Source organism: Triplophysa rosa, linkage group LG16 (genome assembly GCF_024868665.1).
Source record: "Triplophysa rosa linkage group LG16, Trosa_1v2, whole genome shotgun sequence".
Taxonomy (NCBI): domain Eukaryota; kingdom Metazoa; phylum Chordata; class Actinopteri; order Cypriniformes; family Nemacheilidae; genus Triplophysa; species Triplophysa rosa.
Genome location: NC_079905.1, coordinates 11,881,408 through 11,899,359, shown reverse-complemented (window position 1 = coordinate 11,899,359; position 17,952 = coordinate 11,881,408). Strand labels below are relative to the sequence as shown.

Below are 17,952 nucleotides of genomic sequence, written 5' to 3'. Positions count from 1 at the left end.
AGCATGATCCGCCTTTCAGTGGAATGTTGTTTTCAATGAAACCACAGTCTGGCTGGTTTCTAAATAAACCTGGTGGCAAATATATACTTTCACTTTGGAAAGTATATATTTTCTCATAAACCTTTTGTTGTGATTGTGATCCCTCTTTTGATTTAATTCCTATACAGTGTCAAGCTTTTGGTCTGCTTTTATACAGTATTTGACCATATAAAGAGAGAAATCACAGCATAAATGTGATATTTTTTAAACCATTTTTGTGGGAATTTATTAAAACTTTTGTCTAGATTCATGAGAATTTATTTAAGTCCACAATATATGGCCATGTCTTCATTTTTATAGTAGAACTGAATGTTCTTTTTTATGAATGACTCATCATTGTGAGCAGATAAACGCACACACACAGCACACATCTATAAATAAAACAAATATTTGTTATACTATGTAATGCTTTCGCTGTTTAAATAGATGAATAAACTTTAATAACTTTCTTAAATTTTACACAAACTTTACTTGTAACCAGAAGTGAAGCCTTATTAAGTGAGAGGAAACAGAAACAATATTGTATGCAAATAGAGTTAAACACTATTCTTTCATTTGATTGAAAGTTTTTGTTTCTACGTGCCATAATGTAAAAGCAGAACCTTCTCATAAATGTGATAGGGCACGGCCATCAACCAATCAAGACGGTCTAGATAAGAATAGAAAGAAACAAGCTTTTCCTTTTGATTCTAGTTAACTACAACGTCTTCATATCATCCAGGAAACAGGTAAGTGGACTTATGATTTAAGTGCTTTTAAAAGGGTGATGTGTATTTTGAATCACGTAGGTAACATTTCTTCACTCAGCAGGTAACTTTCTAAATGTCATGCTTTATTTTGTTGAGTGAAGCGAATGCACATCTTTGTTAGCATTTTCCAGATGTCTTATAATGTATGTAGATACACAGAACACAGTTGTACAGTACACAGGACAAATAAAGCTATTTTATTTATTTATTTTAATTTAGGGCTAGTCATTGTTCATTGTAATATTTTGCGTCAAGAGAACAACATGAAATTCTAAGTATGTGAACTATTTTAATGTCTAATTTCTTGTCATTGCAGATAGGGTGTTTTGAACGCAACACTGTTTACTGAGCACTTTCAATAGTAGATGCACTTTGCCAAATGTAAACCTGTATGAAAAAAAACAATAGTAAAACTAAAGAAATATATTGCTGTTGCTTTTAGAAACTTTTCCATTGCATCTTGACATGCAACACATGGCATCCTTGTCCTGTGAGGCTATAAAAAAAACTTTATAAACCCCTCTTTATAAAAAAGAATTAAAAAAAGGCTGGCATTAACTATAGTTAGCTGCTGGTATGGTTCACAAAGCTGAACAACAGTGTTGCCCATACACGATGTTTACACACTGGAAGAAACTTTTTAGAAAATCTCTTACTGAAGAAGAAACCAAAAGTGTTTGTTTACAGCAGGGGCATTTAGGAATTCTAAGAGTCTAAAGGCTACACTTCACGTTCTTTACTGTGTAGCTCTGTTTTTTTTTTCATTCTGCGTCACAGTTTCCCAAATGTAACATATTAATATTACTCAAGTGACAAAAATGAAAAATGTAATAAATTACCTTTTATTGAGACAAATTAAATAAATAGAGACAGACATTCAAAATATGTATGTGTTTGTTTTTTGTAGGACTAAAACCCTGGTGTGAGAGCCCTGTTAAATAGCGGAGATGAATTGGATGTACCTTCAGGCTCTGCTTGGTGGAGTAAGCAAATACTCCACCGTGTTTGGTCGCGTCTGGCTATCAGTGGTCTTCGTCTTCAGAATCCTGGTGTTTGTGGTGGCTATTCAGCAGGCGTGGGGTGATGAAACCAAAGAGTTTGTCTGCAACACGGCCCAGCCGGGCTGTAGCAATGTCTGCTTCGACCAATATTTCCCCATTTCCCATATCCGGTTATGGTCTCTTCAGCTCATATTTGTCACCTGTCCATCTCTATTGGTCGTGGCACATGTCAAGTATCGTGAAATGAAGGATCAGAAATTTACTTCAAGCCATGAAGGCGAACACCTGTACAGCAACCCCGGGAGGAAGCGTGGAGGACTGTGGTATACCTACATACTCAGTCTGGTGTTCAAAGCAGGCTTTGATGCTGGCTTCCTCTATATTTTGTACGCCGTTTATGGTTTTGATATGCCAAGGTTGTTCAAGTGCAGTCAGGAACCTTGTCCGAATACAGTCGACTGCTACATATCTCGTCCTACAGAGAAAAAGATCTTCACATTGTTTATGGTAGTTTCGTCTTCTGTGTGCATCTTCATGTGTTTCTGTGAGATGATCTACCTGATTGTCAAGAAAGTTCACAAGTTCTTGCTCAGACACCATCAAATGAACGCTGCCAAATATTCCTCATGTAGAAGGGTAGATCCAACAGCCTTGTCCACACAGAACCTGAATAACATTGAAAGGGCAAAGTCTGCAGCAGAGGAGAAAAGATCACAGCAGGCCTAAATGTGGCCTGAACAATGATTGTGTGGTACAACAAAGCATGAAAACAGTCATAAGACACTTTGGACCATGGACCAAAATTACCACACTATGCAAGGAATATTTCCTTCTTTATAATATTTTGAGACTTATACAGAAAATGTTCAAAACCAATCGTTGGATTCAAACTGTTATGAGATGTTTAACATCCCGGTTGGGTGAAAATAACCCAACATAGGTTAATTTATAACCCAGCAGTTGGTTACGTCCATATCTTACAACAATTAGTTGAAACAACTCAGCCTTTACGGTTTGAAATGTGTGTTTATATTGGTGATAATTTTAAAAGGCTTGTGTTCTTGACTCATAGAGGAGCATACTGTTCTCTAATGCATAGAAAATATAGGTGAACAACATTGTTAAAACATACATCAGTAGCCATCGCATCCCTGGTCAAACAAATGGGATGTCCAGCTAACAAATAAACATGAAAACTTCTTAATTGTGTTATCAATTAAATAATGATGTGTCAATTTAATCAAGTTTTTTTTAATTGTGCATGCAATGCTATGATTATTAGAAAAACTGTCACCCAACAAGAATATCTAATTACCCCCACCCTTCCTCCCGTTTAGCCAGCCTAGTACTGGGTCTGTACAATTCACAAAGAGACACCTTTAACACTGGACAGCACTCACACTGAGACACCTTTACACTATGCACTTGTATTCATATGATTTGCAGAAAAGATCAATGTAGAATGTCATGTTTATGGAACTATGTAAAAATAATGTTTTATGATTTCTTTACGACAAATAACCTAATTGTAATTTTATTGTTACTTTTGTTTTCCTTTTGTATTTGTACATACCCTAAAATAAAAGGAAATAACTTTTAATAGTTAATGAAATTAACGTATTAGTTTAAAATTAAGACAGCACGATTTGTAATATAGTTTATTACAAAAAGACACGCTGTATTGATATTATGACTACACCCATCCTTACTGTATGGTTATTTACTAAAACTAATGTAATGACTCAGTTTCTGTGACTCACAGTTTCTGCAGTGAGTTTCCATTGCTCCAACCAATCAGATTCAAAATACAAGGGTGCGCTGCTGACGTACATTAAAATGAACCAATCGGCTGCTGAAGGCGGGACTTATTAAATACAACCAAATCGTTCCATTTGCTCAGAATCTTCTCCGCGGAATGAGTTATCAATACGGGCAGGTAAAGTCTCTCTTCCGGGTTTAGCGCTTTTATTTTTTATCTTTATATGTGTTTTATTGTTTGCAATTATGGTGTGTTTACTATACAGCGTAAGTGATGTACAGGGATATGATGTGCAGGTTCCGATCATTTCGACTGTGTAAACTTTTTAGAAACTATCATGATTTAGGCTATCAAGTTAGCCGCGTAGCTACTCTAATATGTGATGCATTACACTTGTTTGCATGTATGTTGTTTGTATGTTTTTTGGATCAGATTGTATAGCAGTATATTTAAGATTTTAGTATACAGAGCCTTAAAACAAAGATGTGGAATAGATTGGTATGTGACATTTGAACGTAGCCTTAACCCTTTACTGGACCATGGTATCCATACTGTAGTTTTAACAGTAACTGTCCTTATAAGGTAGCATAGAAGAATAGTCTCTTTTAAATAGAGTGAGAGAAGACTTTTATTTTATAAGAAATATTTATGAAAATGTTATTACATTTTAATGAGGGTAATAATGTTTAATATTGTGATCCACAAACAACACACAAACTAAATGTAAACATGTGTACTGAATTCACTGAAAGTAAACATTCATTTTTCACAGTTTTATTTTACAGCAAGCTGTAATTGCCTTTCTCTACAGCAGTGGTTCTCAAACTTTTCAGATCAAGTAACCTTACCACCTTTAATAAAATGAGTTGTTCCAAGTACCACCTAATAGAAAACCATATGAATAAACACTCAAATCCTCCAATTCTAATGTATTATTAATAATACAAATACTTTTTTATCAACCAGCTGTTTTCAAACTAAAGAACATGTTTTTTCCATGTTTTTCAAGTTAGTCAGCAGTAATAGTGGACACAAAACACTTTTCTGTAGTGCACTGTAAACAGGGCTCTGTAAATGACGTTTTATGTTTCACAAGCATCTGTCTGCTCCCGCTCTGTGTTTCAGCTGCCTGTCATGCGCTTGAGTTACATCGACCAAAGATAAATAAACAATAATTCATACAACTATATTAAAATTGCACATAGGCTATATGATATGTATTCCGTATTTATCTATCATGTATTAAACATTTGAAATTGCATTTAAAACACGAGATATATAGATTTGTCGTGTCACGTACCACCAGAGGTCTCTTCAAGTACCACAGTTTGAGAACCACTGCTCTACATGATTACAAACTACATCGGGTGTATTGATCATGTTTAATGAAATTGAATAACTTTTTTTATTTGCTATTCAAAGGGTTATCCAGGACCGGGTGGTAACCCCCAGCACCACCCTCCCCCAGGCGCACCTTATGGAGGTGGTCCCACAGGGGGACAGTATGGTGGTCCTTATAGAGGTGCCCCTCAAGGACCACAGTATGGCGGAGGAGCTGCACCTGGAGGTCCATACAGCTCCTATGGTACTCCTGGTGCAGGAGGTGCCCCTAGAGCACCATACGGTGGGCATGCCCCAGGTGGCCCTTACGGGGGTTACGGACATCCCCAAGGAGGACAGTATGGTCAACAGCCTCCCGCAGGTTCGAGACATTGAATTTTGTATGCAATATATGTATTATATTCCTTTCTCCGCCTTAAAAAACAGACTGCACACTTCAGTGATATCAACAATAACCTAATCATGATTAATAATGTAAGCATTGTGGTAGCAAAATCAATCCATGTGATCGGAGATGAATGTCCTGCTCCTCGAGGCCAGCGGTTGTTTGGTATATATCACTTTTTATCAGATTTGAATTCACACCCTCATACATCAGATCTGCATTTGCGAACGCCCCATAGAAGATATTGGTCTGGCGGGTGAATTTTTTCCATGGTCTCAGAAGTGCAGACAATAGTTCTGGGCCGGCCTGACTGATGATGTCTGAGCGTCAGGCTTGGCAGGGCGAGACAGGAGGGCCGCCGCCTTTCCATCAGACGCGCGGTGGCTACGGGCTATGCATAAAATACGAAAGATAGGAATTTATGACGGTGCTGCAGCAGACGAGGTCCTTGATCCTTCTGCAGTGCAGCTGTGTCATGTGCCCCTCACTGAATGACTGATGCTGATACACTGCAGGATGGCAGTAGCAGCTTGTACTGCCCATGGGAGAATTAGAGTGATGAGTGTGATAATCCTGGGCGAAGGGGTACGAGTGTATGTGTCCACATGCGTTTATGTTGGCGAGTATGCGATAATGTCCTGTGGGTAAGACTGTCGGTTTTAAAAACTGAACAGTGCTTATCTCTCCCTGGGGGTAAAGCGTCCATCTGCGCTTCACTGAATTGCTCAACTTATTCTTGTTCCTCCTGGGACCATAATGACGCATGGCTGATGAATTTGGTCGCACAATTTGTTTCTCGTATCCGACCTTTAGGACTAACTTGTCATTTTCTAAGTGATGAAACCAGATCTTGTTCAGACAGTATAGTCAATATATATATATATATACACTCACCTAAAGGATTATTAGGAACACCATACTAATACGGTGTTTGACCCCCTTTCGCCTTCAGAACTGCCTTAATTCTACGTGGCATTGATTCAACAAGGTGCTGAAAGCATTCTTTAGAAATGTTGGCCCATATTGATAGGATAGCATCTTGCAGTTGATGGAGATTTGTGGGATGCACATCCAGGGCACGAAGCTCCCGTTCCACCACATCCCAAAGATGTTCTATCGGGTTGAGATCTGGTGACTGTGGGGGCCATTCTAGTACAGTGAACTCATTGTCATGTTCAAGAAACCAATTTGAAATGATTCGAGCTTTGTGACATGGTGCATTATCCTGCTGGAAGTAGCCATTAGAGGATGGGTACATGGTGGTCATAAAGGGATGGACATGGTCAGAAACAATGCTCAGGTAGGCCGTGGCATTTAAACGATGCCCAATTGGCACTAAGGGGCCTAAAGTGTGCCAAGAAAACATCCCCCACACCATTACACCACCACCACCAGCCTGCACAGTGGTAACAAGGCATGATGGATCCATGTTCTCATTCTGTTTACGCCAAATTCTGACTCTACCATTTGAATGTCTCAACAGAAATCGAGACTCATCAGACCAGGCAACATTTTTCCAGTCTTCAACTGTCCAATTTTGGTGAGCTCGTGCAAATTGTAGCCTCTTTTTCCTATTTGTAGTGGAGATGAGTGGTACCCGGTGGGGTCTTCTGCTGTTGTAGCCCATCTGCCTCAAGGTTGTGCGTGTTGTGGCTTCACAAATGCTTTGCTGCATACCTCGGTTGTAACGAGTGGTTATTTCAGTCAAAGTTGCTCTTCTATCAGCTTGAATCAGTCGGCCCATTCTCCTCTGACCTCTAGCATCAACAAGGCATTTTCGCCCACAGGACTGCCGCATACTGGATGTTTTTCCCTTTTCACACCATTCTTTGTAAACCCTAGAAATGGTTGTGCGTGAAAATCCCAGTAACTGAGCAGATTGTGAAATACTCAGACCGGCCCGTCTGGCACCAACAACCATGCCACGCTCAAAATTGCTTAAATCACCTTTCTTTCCCATTCTGACATTCAGTTTGGAGTTCAGGAGATTGTCTTGACCAGGACCACACCCCTAAATGCATTGAAGCAACTGCCATGTGATTGGTTGATTAGATAATTGCATTAATGAGAAATTGAACAGGTGTTCCTAATAATCCTTTAGGTGAGTGTATATACATAAGTTGCCATAGAAATGACTTTAATGTTAGTGGCATTGCTGGATTTACACATTCATGCATGTGCTTTCTCAATAACACATTCGCTTATTCATGATATGTACAGGAATATGTTGAGAACAACACGCGTGGGCGTGAATACGTGAATCCGGATGTGGTTGCGCTTTGTGTATGACGTTACAGTCGCATTGCCACCTGTTAAACTACTGATGTTAGCATGCATACTAAAACCCATTTTTAAAAATCTGTTTTTTTTTGTTTTCATACCACCTTTGGATGTCTTGTGTTTTTTTTCTGTTCACAATAAAAATAACTACAAGGATTCAAGTCTACTATGTTAAGAAAATCAGGTCTTTACTTCCAGTCTAAATAAAGCTCGCACTGTTTTCACAGTTTTTTTTTACGCTTTGAAAATCATTGACGTGTGTACTGTAGTCTGTTTTTGAGATGTGGTTTTATTTCTCGGTGTGCTTGAGTGCTCATTGGCACCGATTTCAATTAAATCATTTGTTCTGAAATGACTGGATTATCTGAAATCAATGTTGGAGGCACATTTGTATCTTATTGATTAATGTAGTCTATTTTCATGGTGCAGGTAACGTTCCTCCCGGTGTGAACGCTGAGGCTTACCAGTGGTTTTCTACTGTGGACACAGATCGTAGCGGCTACATTAATCTGAAGGAGCTAAAGCAAGCCCTTTTCAATTCAAACAACTCTGCTTTCAATGACGAAACATGCATTATGATGCTCAGTAAGTGTTAGCATTACTAACATTATCGGTTTGTTATTTTCTCACGACAGCAGGCAAATTGTTGAACGGATGATGTGCCCTAACTGAATTCTGAACTCTGTAATGTCAGATAAAAGATTTCAAAAAGGTTTTCTTTAATAACATCTCATTTACATTTATGCATTTGGCAGACGCTTTTATCCAAAGCGACTTACATTGCAATATATTATACATTTGTATCCGAGAACGTGCAATCCCTGGGATCGAACCCATGACCTTGGCATTGCTAGCGCCATGCTCTTACCACTGAACTACAGGAAAGAAAAATCTCAAGTGCAAAAGGAGTTTGTGGGTGGAATAAGTGCTTTGTCTTCATTTCCAGATATGTTTGACAAGACCAAAACCGGACGTGTAGATATATTTGGGTTCTCCGAAATGTGGACGTTTCTGCAGCAACGGAGGGCGATGTTCCAACAGTTTGACCGGGACAGATCCGGTTCAATTAACAGCAATGAGATGCACCAGGGTGAGTGAATATGTTATCAAATATATATATGTGTGTGTGTGTGTGCGCGCGTGTTAACCTGCCCGTCACCCCATTTAACATGTTAAAAGTCCATTTCTTTCTTTTTTTTTTTACCATTTTAATAGATTAAAACAGCATACATATTACCTTTGGCATTTGCGAAGATATTAATTGTTATCTACTTATTGATTGTAGTTCATGAAATTATCTTCAAGCACACTACTGCAGTAGATTTGTTTATCACACACTGTTTCATTTATATTTTCCTTCTCCTACAGCGTTATCTCAGATGGGTTACAGTCTGAGTCCTCAGTTCGTTCAGGGACTGGTGAATCGGTTTTGTCTACGTGGTGTGAATGGAATCCAGTTGGACCGCTTCATTCAGGTGTGCACCCAACTTCAGAGCATAACCCAAGCATTTCGCGAGAAAGACACCGCCATGACCGGGAATGTGCGGATGAGTTATGAAGATTTTCTGTCTGGTGCCGTTACTAGACTGATGTAAAGTACTGCATAAGGAAGTCAGGAGAGACCTGTTTCAGCTAATGGTTGTTGACCACGGTTTCTCACAACACTTTAGCCCCTTGACATCTTTTACAGTCCCTTTTACTGCAGGATACCTTGATTTTACCATATTGTGCTGCAAAACCACTATGTTTCAAGCATAGTTAGAATGCCAAATATAGCACCCCTTGAGACATTTTACCTACATTTTGCTTTGGTTGTTTGCTAATGTTTAGTTGTTTATTATATGTGAATGCCAAAATATGTTCATTGTATATGTGAATGAATTGCCATTAACTATGCAAGGAGCACTATTTACTAATTACTAATATAATAATATCACTAATAGGAGTATGTCATGGATATTTAAATAGTATTGCTTTTAAATCTTAGTACAAATATTTTTGAATATTGTTTTGAAATGTGTATCATACAGTCATGCAAGTTATTAGTTATACCCCAAGGCTTACGTTTGAATGATATTTAAACTCTTTGACCACCATCACATTTTAAATAAAATTTTGAAGTTAACTATTGATTTTTGTTTTCATACATATATATATTTTTCTCTGGTTTGTATCTTTCCTTTTACCTATTTACTCAGTTTACATTCATTTAAAATGTTCAATTTTGAAATAAAATATTCCAATTTCAAATACTGGGTGAATGTCATGAAGCAATCTTTTTTTAATATTTCACATAATACAAATTATATTTTGCAGAAAGAAAATCAACTTGCATTGTGATATTATATTCATTGCAATTAAACACTAACTATGTATTTTTTTATTATTATTTTACAGTCATGAAAAGCATTTCCTCTTGACACTTTTTAAATATAAATACATAACAAAGGCGCAACAAATATAAACTTTTATGTAAAGTTCCAATTGTACTTTGCAGGTGTTTTTATAATTTAATTAAAATATTCATGTGTGAGTTCCTGTAGCTCCGATAAGAGCAGAGCAATGATTTTAATTCTTGCGTAATAACCACTAATAAAATGTATAACCTGACTGTAAAGTATTTATTCATCCGATCAAAATGAAATCATGATATGTGTATGATTTCAGTTTATGATATGTTCTGGCAGTGGACACTAGGTGTCAGCATTGCACAGCTTGCATTAGAAACTTTTTTTAAACGTGATAGCGTCATCCTGACGTTAGAACATAACCAATCACTTTGCGTCGTTAGAATGACGCAATGAAGTAGGAACTGGAGTAGCCTGGAGGTATGCCGTGTGTTATTGCAAACGTACACTTGAAAAATATAGGTTAAATTTCTTCATATTACACCATACTTTCCTTGCGCGATAATTGTTATTTCGAAGCTTTATCTAACAACACGAAACGTTTTAGTACTGCCGTTTTATTGTAAGAGTTCAGTCTATGCTTTGACATAGGTACCCTTGTAACAGTTACATGATTCGTAAACACGCGTGAAACACAATGTAATGCTATTCACCTCCTGTTGAACCGCATATAAAACAGTTTTTAACAACAGATGTTTTTGTTACATTGGTTGCTTGAAAACACGTGTTTTTTTCCAAGCTTTGACTTTCTGAGTATGTAAACGTAGGAATAAAAAAACGTGTATAGCTTTATCAAATATTAATATATTGCTTTTAATTTTAACAACAATGAATAACTTGATCTGCCTTTTTACAGGTAACGTTATATTCCTGAATTTGCAACCATGTGGCCAGTGGTCTGGACTGCCATGCGCACCTATGCGCCCTATGTGACCTTCCCAGTGGCCTTTGTGGTGGGAGCTGTTGGGTACCACCTTGAGTGGTTCATCAGAGGAACTCCTAATGCCCCTGGAGAAGAGAGAGGTATTGCGGAGCAGCGAGAGGATAGGAAATTAGAAGAACTGACGGGTCCGGACAGCACACAGTTCACCAGCCTGAAAGACAAACTGGAATTCGCCCCAAGGGCAGTACTAGAAAGAAATCGACCAGAGAAGAGTTAAGTGTCAGGTCCAGCAAGATTACCATAAAATGATCTAATTAAACCATCGTTGGGCTCTTCATCTTGTCACACGACATGGCCCCAGAGATGGGAACTTGAATTTGTGGGATTTCATTTTCAAGCGTATACCACATCATTCAGCTGCCACAACTTTTGGAGTCTTGTTGTAATATTCACAATGCGAGCTGGTGAAACTCGACTGCTGGGAGAAGTTTTAAAACATTGATTCTTTGAGACTTCTTAATATGCATTTTGTGGCCTCGGGCATGCAGACATATGACTATGTTAGTCGAGCCCTGATTTTCTCATTTGCGTTCCTTGTCAGATGCTCAAGAGACTGAAGCTGGAAGAAAGACAAGCTTTGTTAAGTTTGTGTGTAGATAAATAAAAGTGTTTTTATGCAACGCGTGACGTGAGTGGAGCTAAAGATGTTTTGGATGTTGAGAAATTTATAAATAGTTCCCAGTTGCAATTCTATGCTAATAATTAGTTAAAAAACTAGTGCAGTTTTACATCAGTGTTCATGGTAACCACTCGGTACATTTACACATGTACAATGACCATTTATGCTGCATTCAAGATACCTAGGATTTCTCACCTTAACCCGTAACTGTGCCGTTTAAATGCTACTAAATACTTGAAATCGTGCAAAATCCACAAGTTACTTCCAGGTTTGTGGTGGAAAATATCTTTGGGATATAAATTTCCGTATGCTGGGTTGTTTTAACCCATTGTTGGATCAAGTATGGACAATTTCTAGGTTAATTTATAACCCATTGATTCGCATTGTCCCTTTTTGACCCAAGGCTGGGTTGAAAATAATAGGAATAGGAAAATGTGATTACACATAGGCAATAAATACAGTTCATTTTTGGCATTCTGTTTAAGAAACCGTTTAACAAACTACAATTTGGGGCAATTTCAGATGAACAAAACAAATGAACAACTACCTTTTTTTACTTTGGTTTATACGTCCATTTTCGAGGCCTCTGTACATGACTATTACTTTTAAGAGCAGATGCACAATCTGTTTTTCTGTATAGCATGTAGTTTTTCCTGCAGCACCCAACCTGATTAATAAGAACCAGAAAAGAGAGCGAGACTTTATTACTCCCTAGAGCGTTTTAATAGAGTAACATTTACATTTTCCAGCGTATGTTTTTGCTTCACTGCTGCCAACAAGCTAGTGAAACTTTATGAGTGTTGATCTGAATTTACATCAGCAAAGTGCATAAATGCTGATACCAATCACCATCAGCTTGTCTACCCAAACAGTTTTCTATAAAAGGTTATGTTTAATGCAATATTGTGATTGAACGGAGTAAAACAGGAATAATGGTTTCAAACTGGCACTTAAACATTTTAACCATTTCTCATTTATACACTTAAAGGGATATTTCACTCCAAATTAAAAAATTATGTCATCAGTTACCCTCTTGTCATTTTAAACCTGTGTGAATGCGTTTCTTTTGCAAAACACAAAAGAAGATATTTTGACCAATGTTGGTAAACAAAAAAACATTCACTTTTATTTTATGGACAAAAAATCCATGCAAGTAAATGGGGACCAATGGTTTTCTATGACCAACATTCTTTAGAATAACACGTTTATACACATTTAAAATGACAAGAGGGTGAGTAAATAATGACAGAATTTTCAATTTGGGGTGAACCAAGTCGATTTGATTTCCAGTGGCAAATTAAATCTTTTTTTATCTGGTTTTGGGAGGAAAATCGGCAGAAATTCATGGAATTTACGAGGTAAAATGTGTTAAACAGACTTAAAGAAATAGTTAAGGTACATTTAAAAAGTTATTTTGTCTTATATGTTCCTTTACGTTGTTTTTAAACTGTATGACTTAAATTCCATTGTTAGAGACGGAGAGTTTTAGTCACAGCAAATAAACAGATTTTTAATGGGCTTATTAATACTTATTCATAGGTTGAAGCACATAATTCAAAAGCACAAACTAGGGCTGGGGGTTGTGCATTTATCAATGGCGTGCGATGAAATTCTGTGTTAATATCTGGAGTGCAGATTTTGTGTGGGTGGGTAAATATACAGTAGCTGATACACCAGTACTAGATAAACTGTCATTGTAGTCCATCTGCCACGTACACCATTTTTGCAAAGGTTTTGGCGGAAATATTTGACCAGTAAAAGTAAAGCGAGCTGTAATTGGACAAAACTGAATCTTGGAGAGCCCAGTTTGGGTCCATCTGTTCAGTGATAATGCCTGGCTTGCCTTTGGTCAGTGAAAGCAATCATCGTAATTGCTCATACTGTTGGAAACGTCCTCTCAGATCGGAATGGTTTAGTTCTTTGAAAGGCACTGCATCATCAGCCTTACGAGAATGCAGATTGCGTTTATTTACATTTAGTCATTTAGCAGACACTTTTATCCAAAGCGACTTACATAGAGTTCAGGGAGCAATAAAGCGATATGTCATACAGGAGCAATAATACAGTAAATGCCAATACCAAGTTACTAGTTTCTAATACCAAGTTACTAGTTGATCTGAGTCAGATGACTTGCTGTATTTGTATAAGGGACCCTATTCCAGTAAGTCCAGTAGTTTGGAGAGGATGTGGTTTATGGATTGTTATAGTCTAACCATGTACAAGATTGAGGGTTTGGTGCTGGCAAGGTGCTAGTTTGCCTCAGGGGACATACTGCCCTATTGTTCCTGAGTGATAGGAAGAAGAAACGACGCCTGCCGTCGTCTCTCACCTCTTTAGTCAGGATGTGTACAAGATCCGTGCACAATTACAGCACAGTTATTCACTTGCAAGATTTCCATCAGTGACAGAAACAATTGAGAGACGCTCAAAATCCTACTCTTTCCCATGGGCTTCACTATTCAGTTCCCACAACCCGCTCGGCCTGTCCCTCTTTGAACCTTTTAGATAGTTACAAAACTGACTTCCATTGCCTTCAGCATCGGCCCCAAGGGTCTTATCAATACCCCATTGTCCCTTTCAAGGTAATTTACTGGGTGTAACAATGTTACTCTATTAAGTTGATATAGTGTCTTGTACGATTCAGTTGCATTTAATTTGTCTAAAAGACATTAAAATTCCATTTTAATTAATTGTTTAAATGATTCCCTTTTTTTAAGTTTAATGTCATTTTTTTATTTAAAAGATTGTAATTTTAAGCAACAAATGAACTTTAACGATTTCCTTTTATTATAGGATGATTTACCACTGCTTGTGTGTAACTTGTGTGAAACTGTCTTTTTTGCTGACATTTTCCAAGATTTTTCCGATCTGTTTGTCACGGTTTAGAACAGTTGCTAGTGAAGGGTTTGTGTCTGAACACATTCTTGTATCGCCGTCAGCCAGACAGCAGCGTCACAATGTAATTTTCAGATGGCTGGAAAGAAAATTATTTACAGCTCAGATGCTTTCATGTCCAGAACTGGATGCCCATTAGCAAAGATGGCAGATTTCAAATATGTGTCCTGCTGAGCCACAATGATGTAAACCGAGAAAAGAAAGAATGTAATATTGGAGATTTTACATAATAAGATTTTAGGCTTCATAATTGCCTGATTATTTGTGTGCATGAGACATGGAGCATTGATCTTCATCTAATGTTTCATTATTGAACATAGCTTGAGGCTTCTGAGAAACCAAGCTGTGAGTCATGATTTATCAAGATACTGATGCTGTACCGATGACTCACACCACTGCCTTGTATGACCGTGTCCAAACTCATCAACTCCTTACTGGATTAACAAGCAATGTTCTCTTTGTTAGTATGAGAAGTGGCGGCTTACGTCAGCCTTTTTGCTTTATTTATGCTACACAATACAAGCAGTTCCTACATCCCATTAACTTGTGGATTCAAACTTCAGCTTTCGGTTTTATCTTTGAGTTTTGCATGGATAAGCATCACTCACGTTTTGTTTGTTAATCTGGTTTAGTTTTGTACTGTCCTTAACTATGATACTTGGTTTCGGCAGTTGGTCGACTTCCTCGAATATACAGTAGCTACATGTGGGATTTTTCCAAAACAATGTAACAATGCCCACCGCTTGTTCATTGTAAGGGTGAACAAGTATTTTAGCCCATCCCTGAAGTGACCAATTGAAAAATACAGGAAGCAGATGCAGGCCCATTTCCTGGTTACCTAAATTATTTATTTAACCATCAGTTTGGTCATCCGTGAGCACAGTCTTATTTTTATGAACCAATAGTGAATAGACTCTTTTTCACTTCTCTCTGTTTCATAGCCTCCCTGTGCATCAATAATTAAATAGTTGTTAAAAGTCTCTTTAATCTGTGTGTGTTCTTTTTTTAACACTACTCTTCAGTTGTGCATCGCTACAAACTAGACATCTCTGTTATTTTTAGGCCTCTATTTTCCCGTTGTGGAATTGCGTGTGGCTTCTTGTTGTGTCTATCAGTAAGGAAACAAGGGTTTTAATCATTTCAGCTGGCAGGAATTTGAAAGTTGACCATTTTGAACCACATATATTGGCACGTTCGCGTAGTACTGCAGCCTTTAGAACCCCTACAGAAAACAGGTTGGCAGTCGGATGTAAATCCCCACGGGATGCAGGCAGACTGTCCGTTCGAAGCCACCTTAAACACACAGCCTGCTGCTTCATATATCCAAGGTATGTAAAAGTCACGGAATGCTTTAAAACCTCTTTTATGTCCTGCGTTGCCTGTGTGAGAGATGTTGTTTGGTGTAAGCAGAGAAGGGAAAATGCATCAGCGGTCGGCACAACAATATCAGGATGCAGGAAACGGCACGCAAGAGTGACGGCTCATTTTCATTGGTTACTTTGTGCAAATCACCTAAGGGCAAGCAGGCTGGCAGTGTCCCTGCTGGGTTTCACGAATGAAATGACCTTTGTTTGACAGAAAAAAAATGTTCTGTGAAAATGTATTCAGCATAGTAACCTCTTAATGACCGGCCGTCATTTACAATTTTACATTGAGAATGGCACACATCTGTTTTTCTGAATAAAATCTATTATTTTATTTGATTATTTGCTAGAGGCCATGATGATTTAGCTTTTGTGCATCCTTTTTGTAGTTTTTTTTTTTTAAGAAAAACAAATGGAAACGCTCCAGAATGAGAACTTTTTTCCACTGTAAATGGATATAGCACAGAGTTTGAGTCTTTGTCTTTCTATTTGCTTGGTTACTGAAAAGAACTAAAGGGGTCAAACTTCACCAGCTGTTCACTGACCCACACATGTGAAGCATCTCAGAAGCCTTGTATTGGCAAGAGATGACAGGCTATCCGTTCTTGCCGGCCAGTTGCGATAAAGGGAACTTTGCGTTGGGCAAAGACCACAGGTTATCATTAATTAGACTCATTAATCTTTCATAGACTGGAGCCCAGCAGCGCAGACAACACCCCCTAATAAAACATGATTTCCATTAGCCAGCAGAACCTTTGGAGGGAAAAGCACTGTTGAGTGCTGTGTTGAAACATATTTTTGCAGTCTGTTGTTTTGATTCCTGACTTCATTCGGTGGAATTTGTAAGAAACTGGCTGACATTGTAAATGACCTTGTCGTTCCATTTTCCTGACTTGTGGCTTATCATTGTTGAGAGAGCTCAGACATTGATGGAAATGACTTCAGGGAAACACGACAATACACAGTAAATGCAGTAAGGCTTCTATGACATAGGATGGGTGAATACAGGGTTTAAAACAACCAACCACCACTTGCAGAGTAAAGGAAATAGTTCACCCAAAAATGAAAATTCTGTCATCATTTACTCACCCTTTTGTCAATTTTAAAACATGTATGACTTTCTTCAGCAAAACACAAAAGAAGATATTTAGAAGAATGTCGGTAACCAAACAACGATTGTATGGACACAAAACCAATGCGAGTGAATGGATACTGCCATTGTTTGGTTACCAACATTCTTCAAAATGTCTTGTTTTGTGTTCTGCACAAAAAAAGAAAGTCATACAGGTTTGAAATGACAATAGGTGGGTGAGTAAGTGATGACAGAATTTCATTTTGGGTGAACTATCACTTTAAAATAGACTTCTCCATCTGTTGATATCAATATTCAGCATTTTAGAAATGGTCCGATGTGTATCGTGATTTACAGAGAATAACGTCTCTTTTGTATAAAAGAAAAGTATACAACCAAAATATTTCACATTCTTTCTTGGAAAAGTTTGTGAAAGTGAACAGCCGTGTTTTAATTGTTGCAGCAGACCATGAAAAATAATCTGGAGAGTTATTGAAAACCATTGCGATATGCACATTTGCAATATTTCGATATTTTGTGCAACCCCAATTTGAAACGTGCAATGGTCCTTTTTCACAAGCCTGTGATGACGCGTGCTCAACGGTCATCAGCATTGTGAATCATCCAAAGTTTTATATATATATATATACATACCGTATATATATATTTTTTTTTTTATTTGTGTAAGTGTATAACGCTATACTTTGTATTATATTACCTTTGCCTCAAATTACAAAAAAAAGTTAACGCTAATGCGAGGGTGTTTCTTATACAGTGTCTATGGAAGTCACAGTAAATTTGACATCATTTGACTGCCGTCATCAGACTCTCTCTATTTTTTTATTTTGTTGAAAGTAGTGGAAACACAATCGTTGAGTTTTTCTTTTGCTATTTGAGCTAATGAGAATACTAAAATATCTTTGTGGTAGTCTACCATTCACCGCTATAGAAGTTTACCCAACTATGACGACTTCCGCTGCTGAGAAACCCGGAAATGTGAAAAATGTCCATAGTCATTTTAATATTTTTAAGGCAAAACAGTATAATATCTGTTATAACGGTTATTGTAATTTTGTTGTATGACACACAGTCTTGTA

At 37.7% G+C, this 17,952-nt stretch overlaps 2 protein-coding genes across 2 annotated transcripts; both read left to right on the top strand.

The window, feature by feature from the left end:
* The first annotated feature begins 660 nt into the window (after positions 1–660).
* gjb9b (gap junction protein beta 9b) lies at positions 661–3,373 on the top strand. Its single transcript, XM_057354911.1, has 2 exons — positions 661–767; positions 1,696–3,373. The coding sequence occupies exon 2, from the start codon at positions 1,736–1,738 to the stop codon at positions 2,513–2,515; it is 780 nt and encodes a 259-aa protein (XP_057210894.1). The 5' UTR covers positions 661–767; positions 1,696–1,735; the 3' UTR covers positions 2,516–3,373.
* A 258-nt stretch (positions 3,374–3,631) lies between these two features.
* Positions 3,632–9,801, top strand: pef1 (penta-EF-hand domain containing 1). Its single transcript, XM_057355599.1, has 5 exons — positions 3,632–3,725; positions 4,971–5,250; positions 7,984–8,139; positions 8,501–8,644; positions 8,923–9,801. Exons 1-5 carry the CDS (start codon positions 3,705–3,707, stop codon positions 9,147–9,149), a joined length of 828 nt encoding a protein of 275 aa, XP_057211582.1. The 5' UTR covers positions 3,632–3,704; the 3' UTR covers positions 9,150–9,801.
* Positions 9,802–17,952: the final 8,151 nt, after the last annotated feature.